Genomic DNA, 15,860 nt, shown 5'->3' on the forward strand with positions numbered 1-15,860 from the left:
AAACAGTAGCACAGTCCGAGGGGAAGTCCATTGTATATGCACGACTCCCTACCCGAGCTACCAGACTACGACCAGTTCGATTTGACACGCTCCACAAGCAACGGAAGGATGGGACATTCAACGTTCAAACCCATGCACATCTCTTCTCTAAAAACGATTTTTGCAACAAAAGCTAACATTTTGTTGGGCCACGTCATCTTACTTTTCCCCGGCCGTCGGATCAAAAAAGGACGTCATCGAGCCCTTTAACGCACCCCATACGTATCGGCCGGTTCTAATTCTTTCGAGACGTCTCGCGAAATCGAGGAAGACGAAGCGTTTGTACCGTGCTCCTTTCTCTCTTCCTTTACCTGCTGCTATTTCTTCCCGACTTTCCGTCCCAGCGTCCGTTGCAATCAGATCTCAAAAGCAATCTCCTGTCAAACGGAAGGTACGTGATCTTCTTCTCCCTTTCCTATCTCCCTCCCCTACAGCGCCCTCACTCCGGCCGCCGACCACACACACGTGCCTGCTCGCATTGCGCCGCCCGGCACGCACTCCTCACTCCGTCACGAACGGCCACTGGCACAGGCGGCCGCGAGCTCCTCCGCGTCCGAGCTGCGCCGTTGAGGGCCACCGCCATGGGCGCGAGCTCCGCAGCACGCAAGCCACTGCCGGCCGCCGCGCGCAACATCCTCGACGGTCGAGCGCGCGCATGCTGCACGCTTCCTCCAGCACGGGGGCCAATAAACAACTCCCCACGATCCTCCTCCCCACGTGCTAGCCCACTAAACAGCTCCCTTCCGTGCCTTATCTAAATGGATGACACCCAGGAACCCAGCCGTCCACAAAGCGCTCGAGGAAATGCCTCCAAGGAAAGTTGCTTTCTGGACAATGCCTTCAGGAGTTATAACTTAATAGCACTTGAGGGGCTAATTTAGCATCAGTATTTTATTTTATATTATACCCATCAAATTTGATTCTTCAATTTATTTGTAACTAGGATATTTTTTGGATTTACATGCACAGAACCTACATACATACAATTAATATATCTTAATTACATAACAACGTCTGCACAAACATATAATTAGTATATCTTAATTCCATAACAATGTGTGCACAAATATGTCGTTTTCCATTATTTGAATTTGAATACTACTTATTCTAACAAAATCTTACCATGAATTTTCAGGAATTAGCAACAAGAACTGATCCAAGATAAGTAAAGCCCACAAGTGACAAAAAAAAAGGTACGAAATACCAGCTACACAAAAATTTTTAGACATACATATTACCATAACTGATATTAACATTAGTATTTATGCTATATAATCTTTTTTTCATGATACAAAGTGTGTAGTTTCCCTTTTTTGCCCTGAGTTACTAACTTATCGTACTTTTTTTCTTGGTCAAAAAGTTAATATTAAAAAACTACATATCTTTCCCATGCATACATATATCTATACATATATACACGCAAACTATATATATACATACATACATATCTGTGCATATAGACAGAGAGTATATGGTTCGTATAAAGAGGAACGACCAACCAATTATTCCTATAGACATTCAACAACATTGTAAAAAGAGTAGGATAGAAAAAGTATCAGCACTCCAAACAAAAAAAAGGAAACAAAACAATGATCCAAATGAAGAGAAAGGCAATTCCAAGAAAATACGCTCGCAAATTAATACTAATCAAGGTATGGTATCATATACCCAAGAATATATTCAACACTTAAAAGAGTCATATGATAAACGATCATATTTAGGCGAACCGAATTACCAGTGTAAATATTGTGGAGCTATATTCTGGTACAATGAGCGCAACCAAACAGAGAGCCGGCTTCGCAAACAAGTTACATACACAAATTGTTGTAAAAATGGAAAAATAAAGATGCCACCATATAAAGAGCCTCCCGAATTTCTGTCACGGTTAATTAATGATAGAAATAGCACAGAATCAAAGCATTTCTTGCAAAGAATAAGGCAATACAATAGCCTTTTTGCATTCACCTCAATGGGAGCAAATATAGTAAAAGACATTAACAAAGGAGAAGGACCATATATATTCTGTATTAATGGCCAAATACATCACCGTATAGGATCATTAATTCCAAAACAAGGTCAAGCACCACAATATGCCGAACTATATATTTTCGATACAAAAAATGAAATTGAAAATAGAATAAAAGCGTTACACAAAGAAGACCCTCAGGAAACAGATATAGATCCACATATCGTACATGAGCTTAAAAACATGCTTGACAAATGTAACCCATTGGTTAAAATATTTCGCCATGCTCGTGACTTACTAGAAGAACATAATGGTACAGATATAAGCATACATATATTAGGTGCCGAAAAAGGAGATCCAATACAATATGAGATGCCACACACCAAAGATTTAGCAATGCTAATAGTTGGTGAGCTAAATTTAGAAAAATACAAGAGAGATATTATCGTTAGTACTAGAAATAAAGGCCTCCAACATATAACTATTTTCCATCCAGCATATATGGCTCTACAATATCCACTACTTTTCCCCTACGGTGAAAGAGGATTCCAACTTGGGATACCATATCATGAGGATGAAAATAACAAAAAAAAAAGAAATACTATTACAATGCATGAATATTATAAGTACCACATGCACTACAGACCGAATCAACCAAATCCATTTTTATGCTATGGTAGACTGTCCAAACAAGCCATAGTGGACGCTAGAGCAATGGAGGATGAAGATAGATTGGCATATATTGCTAGAAATCAGGACAAATTAAGAGTTGAATACTTACAAGGAGTCTTTGATGCCATAGAAAAAGGATTAACCGAAAGTAATCAAGTTGGTAAAAAGACATTACTACCATCAAGCCATACAGGTTGTAAACAGTATGCTATACAAAATTACCATGACAGCATCGCTATCTGTCGTGTATACGGACCTCCTGATCTTTTCATAACATTTACACGTAATCCAAAATGGCAAGAAATAGTTAATACCTAGAGAAATGGTGAGCAACCCAGTGATAGACCAGATATTATAGTACGAATATTCCATATGAAACTACAAGAACTAATTCAAGACATTTGGTCTGGCCAACTATTTGGTCCAACATTAGCTATCTTATATTCGATTGAATTCCAAAAAAGAGGATTGCCACATGTTCACATCATATTATGGATAGATAAAAAATATGGTCATCAATGCTGAAGTGATAGACTCATGGATATCAGCAGAGATTCCTAATCCAGAAGACGGTCCTTTAGGTTATGTCCTTGTATCTGAACATATGATGCATGGGCCATGCGGTGACAAAAATGAGAAATGTTCTTGCATGAAAAAAGGGAAATGTTCAAAGTTTTATCCAAAGGAATTTACGGAGGAGACCACATTCACAGATAATGGATTCACTCTATATCGAAGACGAAATAACAATATGTATATCCGAAGAGAAAATTATAACTTAGATAATAGATGGGTAGTTCCATATAATATACAGGTACTTAAAAAGTTCCAAGCACATATAAATGTAGAATATGTAAACAAAAGTAAATTGTTGAAATATCTTTGCAAATATGTTAACAAAGGACCTGACCAAGCATCAGTCATGTTTCAACGCATAAGAACAGGAGACAACGAATCTTCAAATGAACAAGATAAAGATATTGATGAAATTAAAGAATACCTAGATTGTCGATACATATGTGAACAAGATGCCCTTTGGAGATTATTAGAATATGACATACATTACCATTGGCCACCAGTAGAAAGACTACCTGTGCATTTACCATTACAAAACATGGTGCCATTGCATAAAGAAACAAAGCTGAAAATAGTTGCTAAAGATCCAAAGTTCCAAAAAACAAAATTAACAGAGTGGTTTGAAGCTAATAAGCTATATGAAGACACAAGGAAACTAACTTATTGCGAATTTCCACAAGAATGGAAATGAGATGATCAAAATAGAAAATGGATAAAAAGACGAAGAAATTTTAAGATTGGTAGACTATTCAATGTAAATCCAATAGAAGGGGAACGCTTCTATCTACGGATGCTGCTTATGATAGTCAAAGGAGCACAAAGCTACAAAGATATCAGAACATATAATGGAAGAGTCTATCAAACATTTAAGGAAGCGTGTGCAGCACGTGGACTACTCACAGATGACAAAGAATGGTATAATACATTTACTGAGGCTGCGAATTGGGCAATTGCAGCACAACTGCGATACCTATTTTTCACCATGCTATTATTCTGCAACTTACAAGACGAGCGAAAATTCTATAATGAAACTTGGAGGATAATGACTGATGACATTCAACGTTACCTCATTAATAAATATCACCCAATTATATATACTCCAACGGATACGGAAATACAAGACATGCTACTTCAAGAGCTTGAAGAAATATTTTTAAAGAATGGAATTTACATGTACAATTATAACCTCCCACATAAGTCAACACAGTACGAACTTGATGTAAACAACCAGTTGATTCAGGAAGAACTTAGCTATGATTGCAGCAAGTTAGAAATAGAATCAAATGAACTTTACCATCAGCTAAATAATGACCAAAGAAACGTATTTCATTCAATAATAAATTATGTTCTTAATAAGGAACCAAATATATTTTTCGTGACTGGTCATGGTGGCACAGGGAAAACATTCCTATGGAACACTATAATAGCATATTTAAGAGCGCAAAGAAAGATTGTACTTACAGTTGCTTCATCAGGAGTTGCATCTTTGCTACTTCCAAATGGACGAACTGCACATTGAAGATTTCGGATTCCTATTGATGTAGACGAACTTTCAATCTGTGACATCAAAAGAGGAACAAAATTAGCAGACCTCATTCTGAACACAGATCTCATCATTTGGGATGAAGCACTAATGACACATAAGCAATGCTTTGAGGCTCTTGATAGATCACTTAGAGATATAAATTCTGGAAAAAAAAATCAAAATTGCAAAATGTACCATTTGGAGGAAAGGTTGTAGTACTAGGAGGAGACCCTAAATAAATATTACCAGTAATCGAGAATGCTACAAGAGCACAAATAATCAATGCCTCAATATTTCGATCATATCTATGGAAATATGCAAAAAAAGATTTACTTACATGAAAACATGCGACTTAAAAAACTTGATGCAAACACAACAGACTACAAAGAATTAAACAATTTCAATCAATGGATACTAAGTATAGGAAATGGAAACACCGAAAATAACACCACATCTGACACAGACGATCTTTTAGATTGCATCACAGTTCAAATCCCGGATGATTTATTGATAAAACAAGCAGACAATAAGATAGAGGCTCTTGTAAACTCAACATTCCCTGATTTCAAATCAAACTACAACGATCCCGAATACCTCAAAAATAGAGCAATATTAGTAACAACAAATGAAATAGTGGACGAAGTAAATGAGTACATGCTTAATTTAGTACCTGGAAATGAAGTTGAATATTACAGTGCAGACTTAATATCCAAATGCATAGATACTTGTAATGATGCTGATATATTATATCCTATTGAATATTTAAACAGCCTAACTGCAAACAATTTTCCAACACATAAGCTAAAATTAAAAGTAGGGGTCCCAGTTATGCTCCTACGGAATCTAAACCAAAGCATAGGATTGTGCAATGGAACAAGATTAATAGTAACAAATCTTGGGCAAAACATTGTAGAGGCGATAATTATAACAGAAACACATATTGGAGAAAAAGTCTACATACCTAGAATAAATCTAACCACACAAGGCTGTCGCTAGCCATTTGTTCTATGTCGTCGACAATTTCCAATTAAAGTTTGCTACTCTATGACAATAAACAAAAGCCAAGGACAAACACTATCAAATGTAGGAGTGTACCTAAGAAAACCAGTATTCACTCACGGCCAGCTATATGTTGCAGTATCTTGAGTGAAAGATAGACAAGGGCTAAAATTATTGATAGAAAATGAAGATGGAACATGTGGAAACAAAACTATAAATATAGTGTATAAAGAAGTATTGAACATGGACTGAAACATAAAAATATTTGCTTCCACTTACTTTTTTTCTATTACATTTCTTTACATTTACAATTACGCTTCAATTAACTTATTCCTTTTTTTACTCACTGCTGGTTTCCTTGCATTGTCAAATAATTAGCAATGCAGGTAATCTATCCACCTACATCTCTATTTATGCTACTGTCCAAATTAAAGAAATAATAACAATGTGCAATAAATGAGTTGCAGGGCAAAATAACTCCATTATCAGAGCTGCATCCCGTGAACACTCTGTACAATGTTCATGTCAGGGTGTCAAGGACTTGGGAATATAGGGGTAAAAGTGAGAACAATCCTCTGATCCATTTTGACATGGTGGTCATTGATCAAATGGTATCAGTACATACTCCTTTGCCAGCAATTTTTATAGAGATACTCTTTCAAAGCATTTTTTTCCTACAAAACTATGTTTACATAATTTTAAATCTTTGAAATTGAAATTGCAGGGTTATGCAGTGTACTGTGAGGTACCTCCACAAGTGCTGGACAAGTTGAAGCAATATTTACAAGAAGGAAAGATTCTCTATATATGCAATGCATGTGTTGAAAGGGCTAAACCTGGATTTAGAGTTGTGGATACCCCTTACATATTAAAACTGATCATGAGAACACAGATCTTCGAAGGAAATAGCAATGATACAACTTTCCCAAAGTATGTATTTTCATTGACCCCAATCGAAATGCTACCACAATATGCAAGGAGGACAGACCGTTTCCTAGGTAAAAAAAATTGTTTACTCATATTTATATTTGCCTTACACTTAATCCGCACATGTTCATTAAATATACTAGGCTATCATAACTTATTAGTTTTTTTGGAATGTAGATGTCATTGGAAAAATCACTGCCATTTCAAATGCAGCTGTAGCACGTAACACATCTGGAGACCTTATGATGCGTAGGCTGATAACACTTCAAGATGAAAAGTACTTCTCTGACTTAAAAAAATATACATTTTCCATCTCACATACATATTTTCACATACAATCTCCATGCTTGTTTTTTTTAACTACTTGCAGGGGAAACACAGTAGATTTATCACTCTCTGGACAAAGGGCTCTTGAATTTGATGCTGATATTGGTCAGAATCATCACGTCATAGCAATATTTGTGGGTACACTCATGAAAATATATCGAGAAGACTATAAATTTCTCAGTGGAACTTCGGCATGTCGGTGGTATATAAATGAAAATGATATTCCAGCAATGAGAACATTTCAGAGAGGGTATTATTTAAATTCTATATTTAAATTGAAACACATATCTTAACACTATTTACTCATCTTTCGTTTATTATAACTTGCAAACAGACTGCCATCTCAGGTGACACCAATTAAAAAACTAGAACTCCTAAGCGAAGACTACATGGAGCAAGGTGTTGAAGAAAAAACTCTCTTTGACCTCAAACAGATCGATCCTTTGGCTGACAAGGTAATCCTTGTTACATATTAATAACAGCTACTAAGTCTCTCTTTATGTTAACCATGGCTCATTATATTCCTGTCTCTATACATGTTTAGAACAAGAGATTCCAGTGTACAGTCACACTGATATCTACAGCAGAAAAAGAGCAATGGTGCTATAGAGCTTGCAGAGTTTGCAACTCCAGAATGGTCCCATGTGATGATGGATATGAGTGCACAAAGATAGATGGCTGCTCATGCAAACAATATGATTGGAAGTAAGAAAATTCCTACACAACCAACCTGCAACAAATATTTAATTATTGATTTCTAAATTTTTCCTTAACTATATTTCTACATCATTTAGGTACAAAGTTTGTTTCATAGGAGCAGACGACACCTATAACCTTCAGTTCATGTTTTTTGAGAAAAAAGGGGTGGAGCTTATTGGCAAAAGTGCAGAGACCCTAAGGAAACAATATGATCCAAGCTCCATTCCACCTGAGATATCACAGTGATATTCAAACGAAGTGTCAAAAACATAGAGCCTTCTTTTGAGGTCGTCATGATCAAAGAAAGGCATGGAAAACAAGCAACATTACCAAACCTCATGCACAATGTGTCTAATGATGATCTGCCACCACTGGTAACATTACCATCAAAGAGAAAGATCGAGCAGGTCAGCCAAACAAATTTTTTTCATTTTCTACATGTTTCATTACACATATTTGTACTATGAACTTGTTACAGCCATCATTATCATACACTCCTCAGTTCATAGATATACATGATATGGACGTAGACCAGCAGTCTGGGTAAGTATACTATTACTTTTTCATACACATATCCTATTTCCCCTCCTCAAAATCCAAAAACTGAAAAGAACTGCCAACTACAAAGAAAAATGTTTACTCTGTTTTCTGCTGTTGAATTTAATAGGTCCAAACTGAAAAGAAGAGCCATTTTCTTTATCTGGCTACTTGGTAAATAGTTACAGTCTCATTTCTTCCTTGCACGGAGCTACCTACTACATTACAGGATCATTGACCCTGGCAAACTCTTAGTTCTATCTGTTTGATGATATTTTGTCGCTCTCTGCTTGTAATGATCACAAACCTACGGTCTATGCATCAGAAGCACAGTTAAGCGTTCAGTTCATTTTTCTTTACATGGTAATCTGTTCAAGCTTTTGCAGTTGGACAACCCTGAGCAACAGGAGAGGAAAAAGCTAAAAACTAATGAATGATCAAAGGTAAGCCAGTCTAACATAATTGACCTTTATCCATAAACATTTAATTTGGATTTAACTACTATCTACTTATATTTTTCCTATTTGTGCTAGGACTGCATAGCCAGCAGCAAGGAAACCAAACAGAAGGATATTTTGTTGCACACGACATCCCAATATGGATCATGCTTCTACTTGTAATTTTGGATACAACTTTGGCTAACTGATAATGCTTTTGCTTTTGGGATACATCCTTTGGTCGGAAAAACTCGACAACCCAGAACATTTGTAGCCACCATAGAATTAGGTGATGAAATGACAAGTTATAAGATACCAACCTTTTGGGGAACAAAGTTTAAGTTCCCAGCTTTCGCTGAGCAATACTATTTTACTTAATGTAACATCAAGGTTGTAAGCAACATGGCCTACGCGGCGTTGCCGCGGGCATTTCTAGTATACACCTAATTTCGATACAGGCGTACCACGTGCATACTGTATACATACATACTGTTTTTTTTTTGGGAACGATATACAGACACACTTGGTTCTCACTTAAGCCCATTATATATAACACCGGAAATCCACGACAAAAATCGTGTAAAATTCAAATATTACAACTTGGGCCTAATAATGATAAAGGAAGCTATAATGTGAGCACGATAGCAAGATAAAGGGCCGGACCCCCACCAGAATCATATTTTTTTTTCTGTACAAGAAACATTTATAAATATTATGATCATCAGCTAACATCCTAAAATTGGTAAGTGCCTAACAAATATAACCGAATGCTCATGAAGCAGCATTCCATACTTATTACAAAATTTCCAGACTGCACGACAAACTTCTGCCGCATTTTATTTCAAGTAACAGAAGACATAGGGTAATGGCTCAAGCTGACAGGGAAAAGTCATTTCTATGATACACCTTCGCTGGTTTGCTAACATGGATTCCTCAGAAACTGCCAGCCATACTGCTACTCACTCGTGTATTTCCAAAATTACATTCCGCTTTTGTCCTGCAACAGGAATACTCCTCCCACAATGCCTGCAAAATAAATGAAATTTAAAGACAGTGCCGGCAAAGAAAAAATAACAACAGCAGTATTTCTTCAAATGAAAAACAGGGAGATACAAATTATAAATTTATGTCAATCACTCAATTCAAAGAAATAGATTGACAATAACCACGTTTCATTCAGGTTGGCATTTAGGAGGGGTTTACTAATATCCAGAGTCCAGACTCTAACTAGCCTGAAAAATAAACCCTGAAAACTCAAAATCCCTAACACCCAAATAAAATTCATCAATTGAGGTGTCAAACTGTTGTTAACAGAAATAAGTTTAAGACAACAGTGCCACTGCTCTGAGATAAGCAAAGAAGTTAGCTTCCAATAACAATCTAAAAGAACTATATGGGGAGCTTACCTCCTACGTAAAATGATATCTACTGCTTAGTTGCAATCTCATCTTTAGATTCTACCTGAAATTGCAAGGGCAAAAGGTGTAATCAAACATATAAAATACAAAAAGCAACAACAATTCCAGTTGAAAGCAAATTATTCTCAAAACATATATTTTCCCAGTAAATATGCCAGTATGCCAAGGTACAATTTTGTTTCAGGATGGCATTGTGGACCTGATCTGCAGAACTTCTCCGAATTTTTCTAGTTGCATTCCTCATTGTGACAAATTCCTCTGCAGATGTTGGGTGAATGCCAATAGTGCCATCAAAATCTTGCTTTGTCAAGCCAGCCTTAACAGCAATTGCAATTCCCTGTCATAAAACGTGTACATTCAGGAACCAAGTTGAGAACGAAACAGAAATGGCAAGCAAAGATGCATCAACTCATGCAGACCTGAATTATCTCAGGTGCATCATCACCACACATGTGCACTCCTACAACTTTGTTTGTTGTAGCACAAACAATAATCTTCATTAATACACGATCAGGTAGTCCAGAGAGAGTGGCTTTGAGAGGTCTGAAGTTGGCAACGAAGACATCAACATCTCCATACTCTTCAATAGCCTACAAAATATGCATCTATTAGCTTCCTTTGTATATTAAATTCCTTATAATACTTAGATGCATGCCATATTGACATGTATAATCACCTGCTCCTCAGTAAGACCTACTTGTCCAAGCGGCGGTTGGGAGAACACAGCAGAAGGTACAACTCTGTCAAAAATTGTAATCCACAATGAAATAGTACTCGATTAATATTCACAAAACAGGGAGACCAATTGTGGTTCATGCAGTAGCGAGCTCAGAGTATGTGTGGCTGGATGCATAAGTAAAATGAGCAATCAGCAGGGCAAACATTATGAGAGACCCTGAATACTCCAAAAAATCTACTCATAATGGATCAGGGCACAAGGATGCAAAATGGCACTCTTGGCATGCTCAAATATAGGACACAGAAAGATCACAACATGAATGTCAGCATGGTGGCAGACGATAAAAAGGATATTGTGCCCATGATAATTCTCAATTCAAGTGCACCAGATGGGCTCATTCAGGGTCAAATGATTCAGTAGCCTTCATGCTATAACAAAAGAACCCGTTCCCTCAAATATGTGGTGTTCAAAGGTTATGCTGATGAAACATGATAAATGTCTATACCTGTAATCTGGTTTGGTAGGTTCATTACCAAAGCAAGTTTTCGCAAATGCCCCTCCCTCCATCAGTGCAACTGGGGTCAGGTTGATCCTATTGGTAACGTCTCCCACAGCCCAAATTGAATCGACTGAGGTACGAGAATACTCATCAACCTAGCACAAAATTGTTGCAAAAGCTCCAAAGATTACATAGTGAAACAAAATCACATAACCTCAACACTATTTATTGTTTCACCTACCACAATTGCACCATTCTTATCCATTTCGACCCCCACCTCTTCTAGTCCAAGGTTCTAAAAGGATAGCAAGTGTGTTAGGAATTGGAATGAATGCATCAATAAATATATCTATAAGATCTCACAAACTGCAAGTGCTCTTAACCTTTGTATTCGGTCTGCGACCTGTTGCAAACATTACATGTGAGAACCCACCAATAGTTTCTTTATTGGTCTTCAGAGATAACAGATCATCATTTGATTTAGTTACAGCAAGAGGCGTCTGTTCAGTATGAAATGTGATGCCCCTTAAAGACATCTGTTCAGCAATGAAATCTCTGACCTGTGCATCCGGAAAAAAGGGGGAAAAATAAGGACATAAGCAAAACATTTGATTTGTTATCAATGCTATATTTGATCTTCTAAATATATGCTCACCTCCTCGTCAAACCCTCTTAAAACTTTCTTCTGCCGGATAAACACATGGACGTCACTTTTTAAGCCATTGAAAATGCCAGCAAACTCCAAAGCAATATACCCACCCCCCACTATTGCAATTTTCTCAGGTTTTGAGGGCAAATCCAGTGCAGCATCCGAATCTATAGCATACTCTATTCCGGGGATATCTGGCATCGATGGACGGCCACCAACACCAATTAGTATGTTCTTAGCTGTGTAGAGCTTACCATTCACGCTAACAGTATGAGGATCAACTATCTGCGCTAAGAAAAACAATAGATAAGCAGATACACCTTCATATACAGTATTCATTTCAGAAAACAGTCATATCCAAAATATAACCTGATACACAAACATCACCCAACCTTTCCACGGCCTTCAATTAGTGTGACTCCTGCATTGTTTAAGATATTCTTGTAAATACCAACTAGGCGCTGCAGCTCTGTATTTTTGTTGGCTATGAGAGTGCTCCAGTCATGCTTTGGATCAGTCTCATATGTCCATCCGAAGCCATGAGACTCTTCGAACTCATGTGAATACTTAGATCCATACACCAACAATTTCTTTGGAACACATCCACGAAGCACACATCTGTAATGCAAGAAGAAAAGGTGTTATGATATCAATCAAAATTCAACAAGTAAAACATATTTCAAGGCTAAACATAGAACTGAATTCATGAATATACATGGAACAGAAATCATTGTCAGACACAGAATATACAAACCACAAGATATTTATAGAAAAATGTGTTATGCAAAATGGTTAACAACCAACCAAGAATAGACATCTTAGACAGAAAAGGCATGCTGTAGACATTTAATAGAAGGGGTCACCAAATGCAGTCTCAGTTCTTATAAATGAGTAAATGACAAATGGTGGAGCAATGCTGAAACAGGCTACATCACAGTGGTACAGGTAAGACAACAGTGTCCGCAGCTGATACATTGTTTGTACAGCCAATCAAATTCCTCCACTAAAACTGAAGTCGAAACAGCAAAACTTCAAGCATTTTATCAGAGTTTCATATGACAATATTTGCTGCTGGACAAAGGTCGGAATAACAAGAAATTGTACATGTGAAGATCATGTAGTTCAACCACTCGTGTAACACCATCACAATCGCATGAAAAAAAATCTCAATCAACAATGCCTTAGACTCGTGAAAAATAGCATGCCATTGTGATGTGTGGTAACATTAAATCTTCTTAGTCCAAATACTTTGTCAAAAAGTACTACTAATGCACATAGTACTGCAGTAGTGTGGTCCCAACACCAACAGAAACATTCATCACCAAAGAGCACTAACAATTTAATGCAACGGAATTGTTCCGTAATTCAGCCCAACTTCTCGTGGAATAATTCTAATTGGCGAGCAATTTACTAGGCAATCACCCTCCAGTGAGAATCATTCCATGAGAAGTTCAGCTCAACTGTGGGGACGGCAGATGCAAAACCGAAGCAATTTTTGTCGCACTAGCATGATCAAACCAAGCAAAAAAAAATGGAGACAGCAGGAGCGTCCTCTTACGTGCCGCCGAGGCCGCCGTGCTCATCCGAGGCGACGGTGGCGAAGGGCATCTCGCAGATGGCGACGCGCGCGCCGTAGAGCGTGGAGGCGAAGCGCGACGCGCGCACGCCGCCGCTCCCGGCGCCGATGGTGAAGAGGTCGTAGTCGTACTCCCCCTCGGCGGAGGCGCCGTTCGGGGACGCCGCGGCAGACGCAGATACGTGGCAGCGGCAGGGGCGGGGATCCCGGGCGAGCCTCGGGAGGGCGGCGAGGGAGGGGAGGCGGAGGAAGCCCCCGCGGAGGTGGAGGACCCCGCGCGCGGAGAGGGAGCGGGATAGGGTTTGGAGCGTGGAGGAGCAGGAGAAGGGGATGGTCGCGTGCGCCGCCATGGCTGGCGGTGGCCTGCGGCTCTCGCTCTGGCCGACCTCACCGCAGCGGCGGCGCCGCCGCTTCCTAGAGTCTGGGGAGGGGAGGAAGCGGAGAGAGGAGGCCAGATAGAAGATTACTCTTTCCTTTAAGGGGCCCATTCATTCCTATATTGAAGCCATTAACAAAAGATGCATCTTTTCAGAAATAGCAATTCTAGCTAGGGGAAATCTATGAGAATTACATCGAACACAACATTATTTCTCAGCTTTACTCTGTTCGTTTTGTTGTATAATCATGATGATATCTATCACATGATTATGTCCCTATGATACTTAAGTGGCTGTGTTCTATGCCAAGGGGTCCCTAGTTGAGTTAGTTAGGAGGCTCTGATAACTCTCCTCAGGTCCTGGGTTTGAATTCTCATAGGATTGAATTTCAAGATGTGGTTAAAAAAAATCCCTTCGTCTGTCCCACACCAAATCATAGGTCTAAGGATCGGCCTAGATCGTTGGTCGTCTCACATGTGTATGAAGTTTACTGTCATAATGAATTTGTACATTGGTTGGATAAAATGCTACACCACATTTACTTTCATGCAATTTGCATTATTTGATTTTCTTTTTATTTAGAGATTTTAGCTTCAACTTGGAAGCCAGATAGAAGATTCGTCCGGTGTGTGGAGAGGGTGCGCCTTCCTCCCGTCTGAAGGCGTACAACTTGGAACCATCGAGTCCCGTTAAACAACAGCGAAGACGTATTTTCTCTCTCTAAAGGATTGTTTACGTAAACGAATTTTTGAGGCGGATGCTAGATCTTTCGTACGAAACCACGCCAATGGTGAACAGTTGGCGCACAAAGCAAACCCTGAGCAGCATCCATACATCTTCTCTGGCGTCGTCCTGTTTTAGGAGGCTAGAGTCCGGATTAACACCCAAGTTCATTGGAACTCTAAGAGGAGAGTCATCCGTCTGACCAGTAACGCTCCCACTCCCGGCGAGGTGTATTATTTAGGATTCAAACACCGGTCCTCCTTTTGTGGAGGTTGGCATCTAAGCCCATCGGGCTACCCTCCCTCCCCCACACACACATCCTGTTTCAACCGTCTCAAGTTCTGATTGTGCAGACCTCAGATGGATGAATGCTCATGTCACTGATCTCCAGCTGAGGAATTGCCCTATGGCTGAAACTGATCTCCAACTGAGGAACTGCCTTATGGCTGAAACGGTGTCCAGGAAACCGAACCTATCCTGTACTGGATGGAACGCCACTACAATCTGTCGCAGGCTTCGGATCGGGAAGGAGGAAGAGGAACCAGTAGAGGCGGCGCACACGCGCGGGCTGACCCCTGCAGCGAACCGGGCACCTTGAGGTGAACCTTTATCTTTTAGTTTCCTTTTCTCTTTTTTTTTTTGAAGCAAAGTTGTGCGTTCCAGCTAGGAGATACTTCTTGAACATACTCTTGCGCTGTGAGATTCAGCAGCATTGTCATGCTCTGTAAAGATCCTGATAGCAGTGGAAGGAATCTGGTTCTCCATTAGGAGCATGTGCATGTCAATGGTGATCAAGCTCCACTCCCAGGGCCTTCCCCGCTGCAGGGTTTCATACTCCTCATCCAGATATCCTGCACCAAACTTCGCCCAGTAAGAGCTGGACAATGAAGCATCAATCAAACAGAAGCATCAAAAAAATTCCTCCTATGTCATAATAACTGTCCCAGCAAAGAGCAGGCTGAATTGATTTCTGCTGGCCACCGGTGTCAGTCTAACCAGTAATCGTTAGACCATAGATTCAAGGCTGTGCTTGCTTTGCTGCAACAATCTGTTGACACACCAGCTGCCTGAAGACTGGGGAGCACTTCAGTGAATGGCGAGGACCAATGTAGGCAGCTTTGGGATTATAAGCCTCTGGGTCACAAGACTGGATTTCCTCTAGCATACAAATGATGCAGTTTCCATATGCAACCCTGTGCTAATTCGTGGTTCAGAGGAGTTGCCAGACCTGAAGT

General features: G+C 39.3%; 1 protein-coding gene and 1 pseudogene across 1 annotated transcript; one reads left to right on the plus strand and one right to left on the minus strand.

Moving 5' to 3' along the window:
• Positions 1-294: 294 nt before the first annotated feature.
• LOC120647216 lies at positions 295-9,067 on the plus strand (annotated as a pseudogene).
• A 164-nt stretch (positions 9,068-9,231) lies between these two features.
• On the minus strand, positions 9,232-13,991 carry LOC120647217 (glutathione reductase, chloroplastic-like). Its single transcript, XM_039923907.1, has 11 exons — positions 13,508-13,991; positions 12,342-12,567; positions 11,956-12,234; positions 11,684-11,860; positions 11,542-11,595; positions 11,307-11,455; positions 10,799-10,862; positions 10,542-10,712; positions 10,322-10,459; positions 10,111-10,165; positions 9,232-9,730 (listed from the first exon to the last, which is right to left on the minus strand). Exons 1-10 carry the CDS (start codon positions 13,873-13,875, stop codon positions 10,130-10,132), a joined length of 1,662 nt encoding a protein of 553 aa, XP_039779841.1. The 5' UTR covers positions 13,876-13,991; the 3' UTR covers positions 9,232-9,730; positions 10,111-10,129.
• Between the last annotated feature and the right edge of the window lie 1,869 nt (positions 13,992-15,860).

This window comes from Panicum virgatum, chromosome 9K (genome assembly GCF_016808335.1).
Source record: "Panicum virgatum strain AP13 chromosome 9K, P.virgatum_v5, whole genome shotgun sequence".
Classification (NCBI taxonomy): domain Eukaryota; kingdom Viridiplantae; phylum Streptophyta; class Magnoliopsida; order Poales; family Poaceae; genus Panicum; species Panicum virgatum.

Coding starts and splice junctions, on each gene's coding strand:
- LOC120647217 (XM_039923907.1), bottom strand. CDS start 13,875: ATGGCGGCGCACGCGACCATCCCCTTCTCCTGCTCCTCCACGCTCCAA. Junction 11,861..11,955: donor TAAGAGGGTTTGACGAGGAG/GTGAGCATATAT, acceptor CCGGATGCACAG/GTCAGAGATTTCATTGCTGA. Junction 10,713..10,798: donor TAGGTCTTACTGAGGAGCAG/GTGATTATACAT, acceptor CATATTTTGTAG/GCTATTGAAGAGTATGGAGA.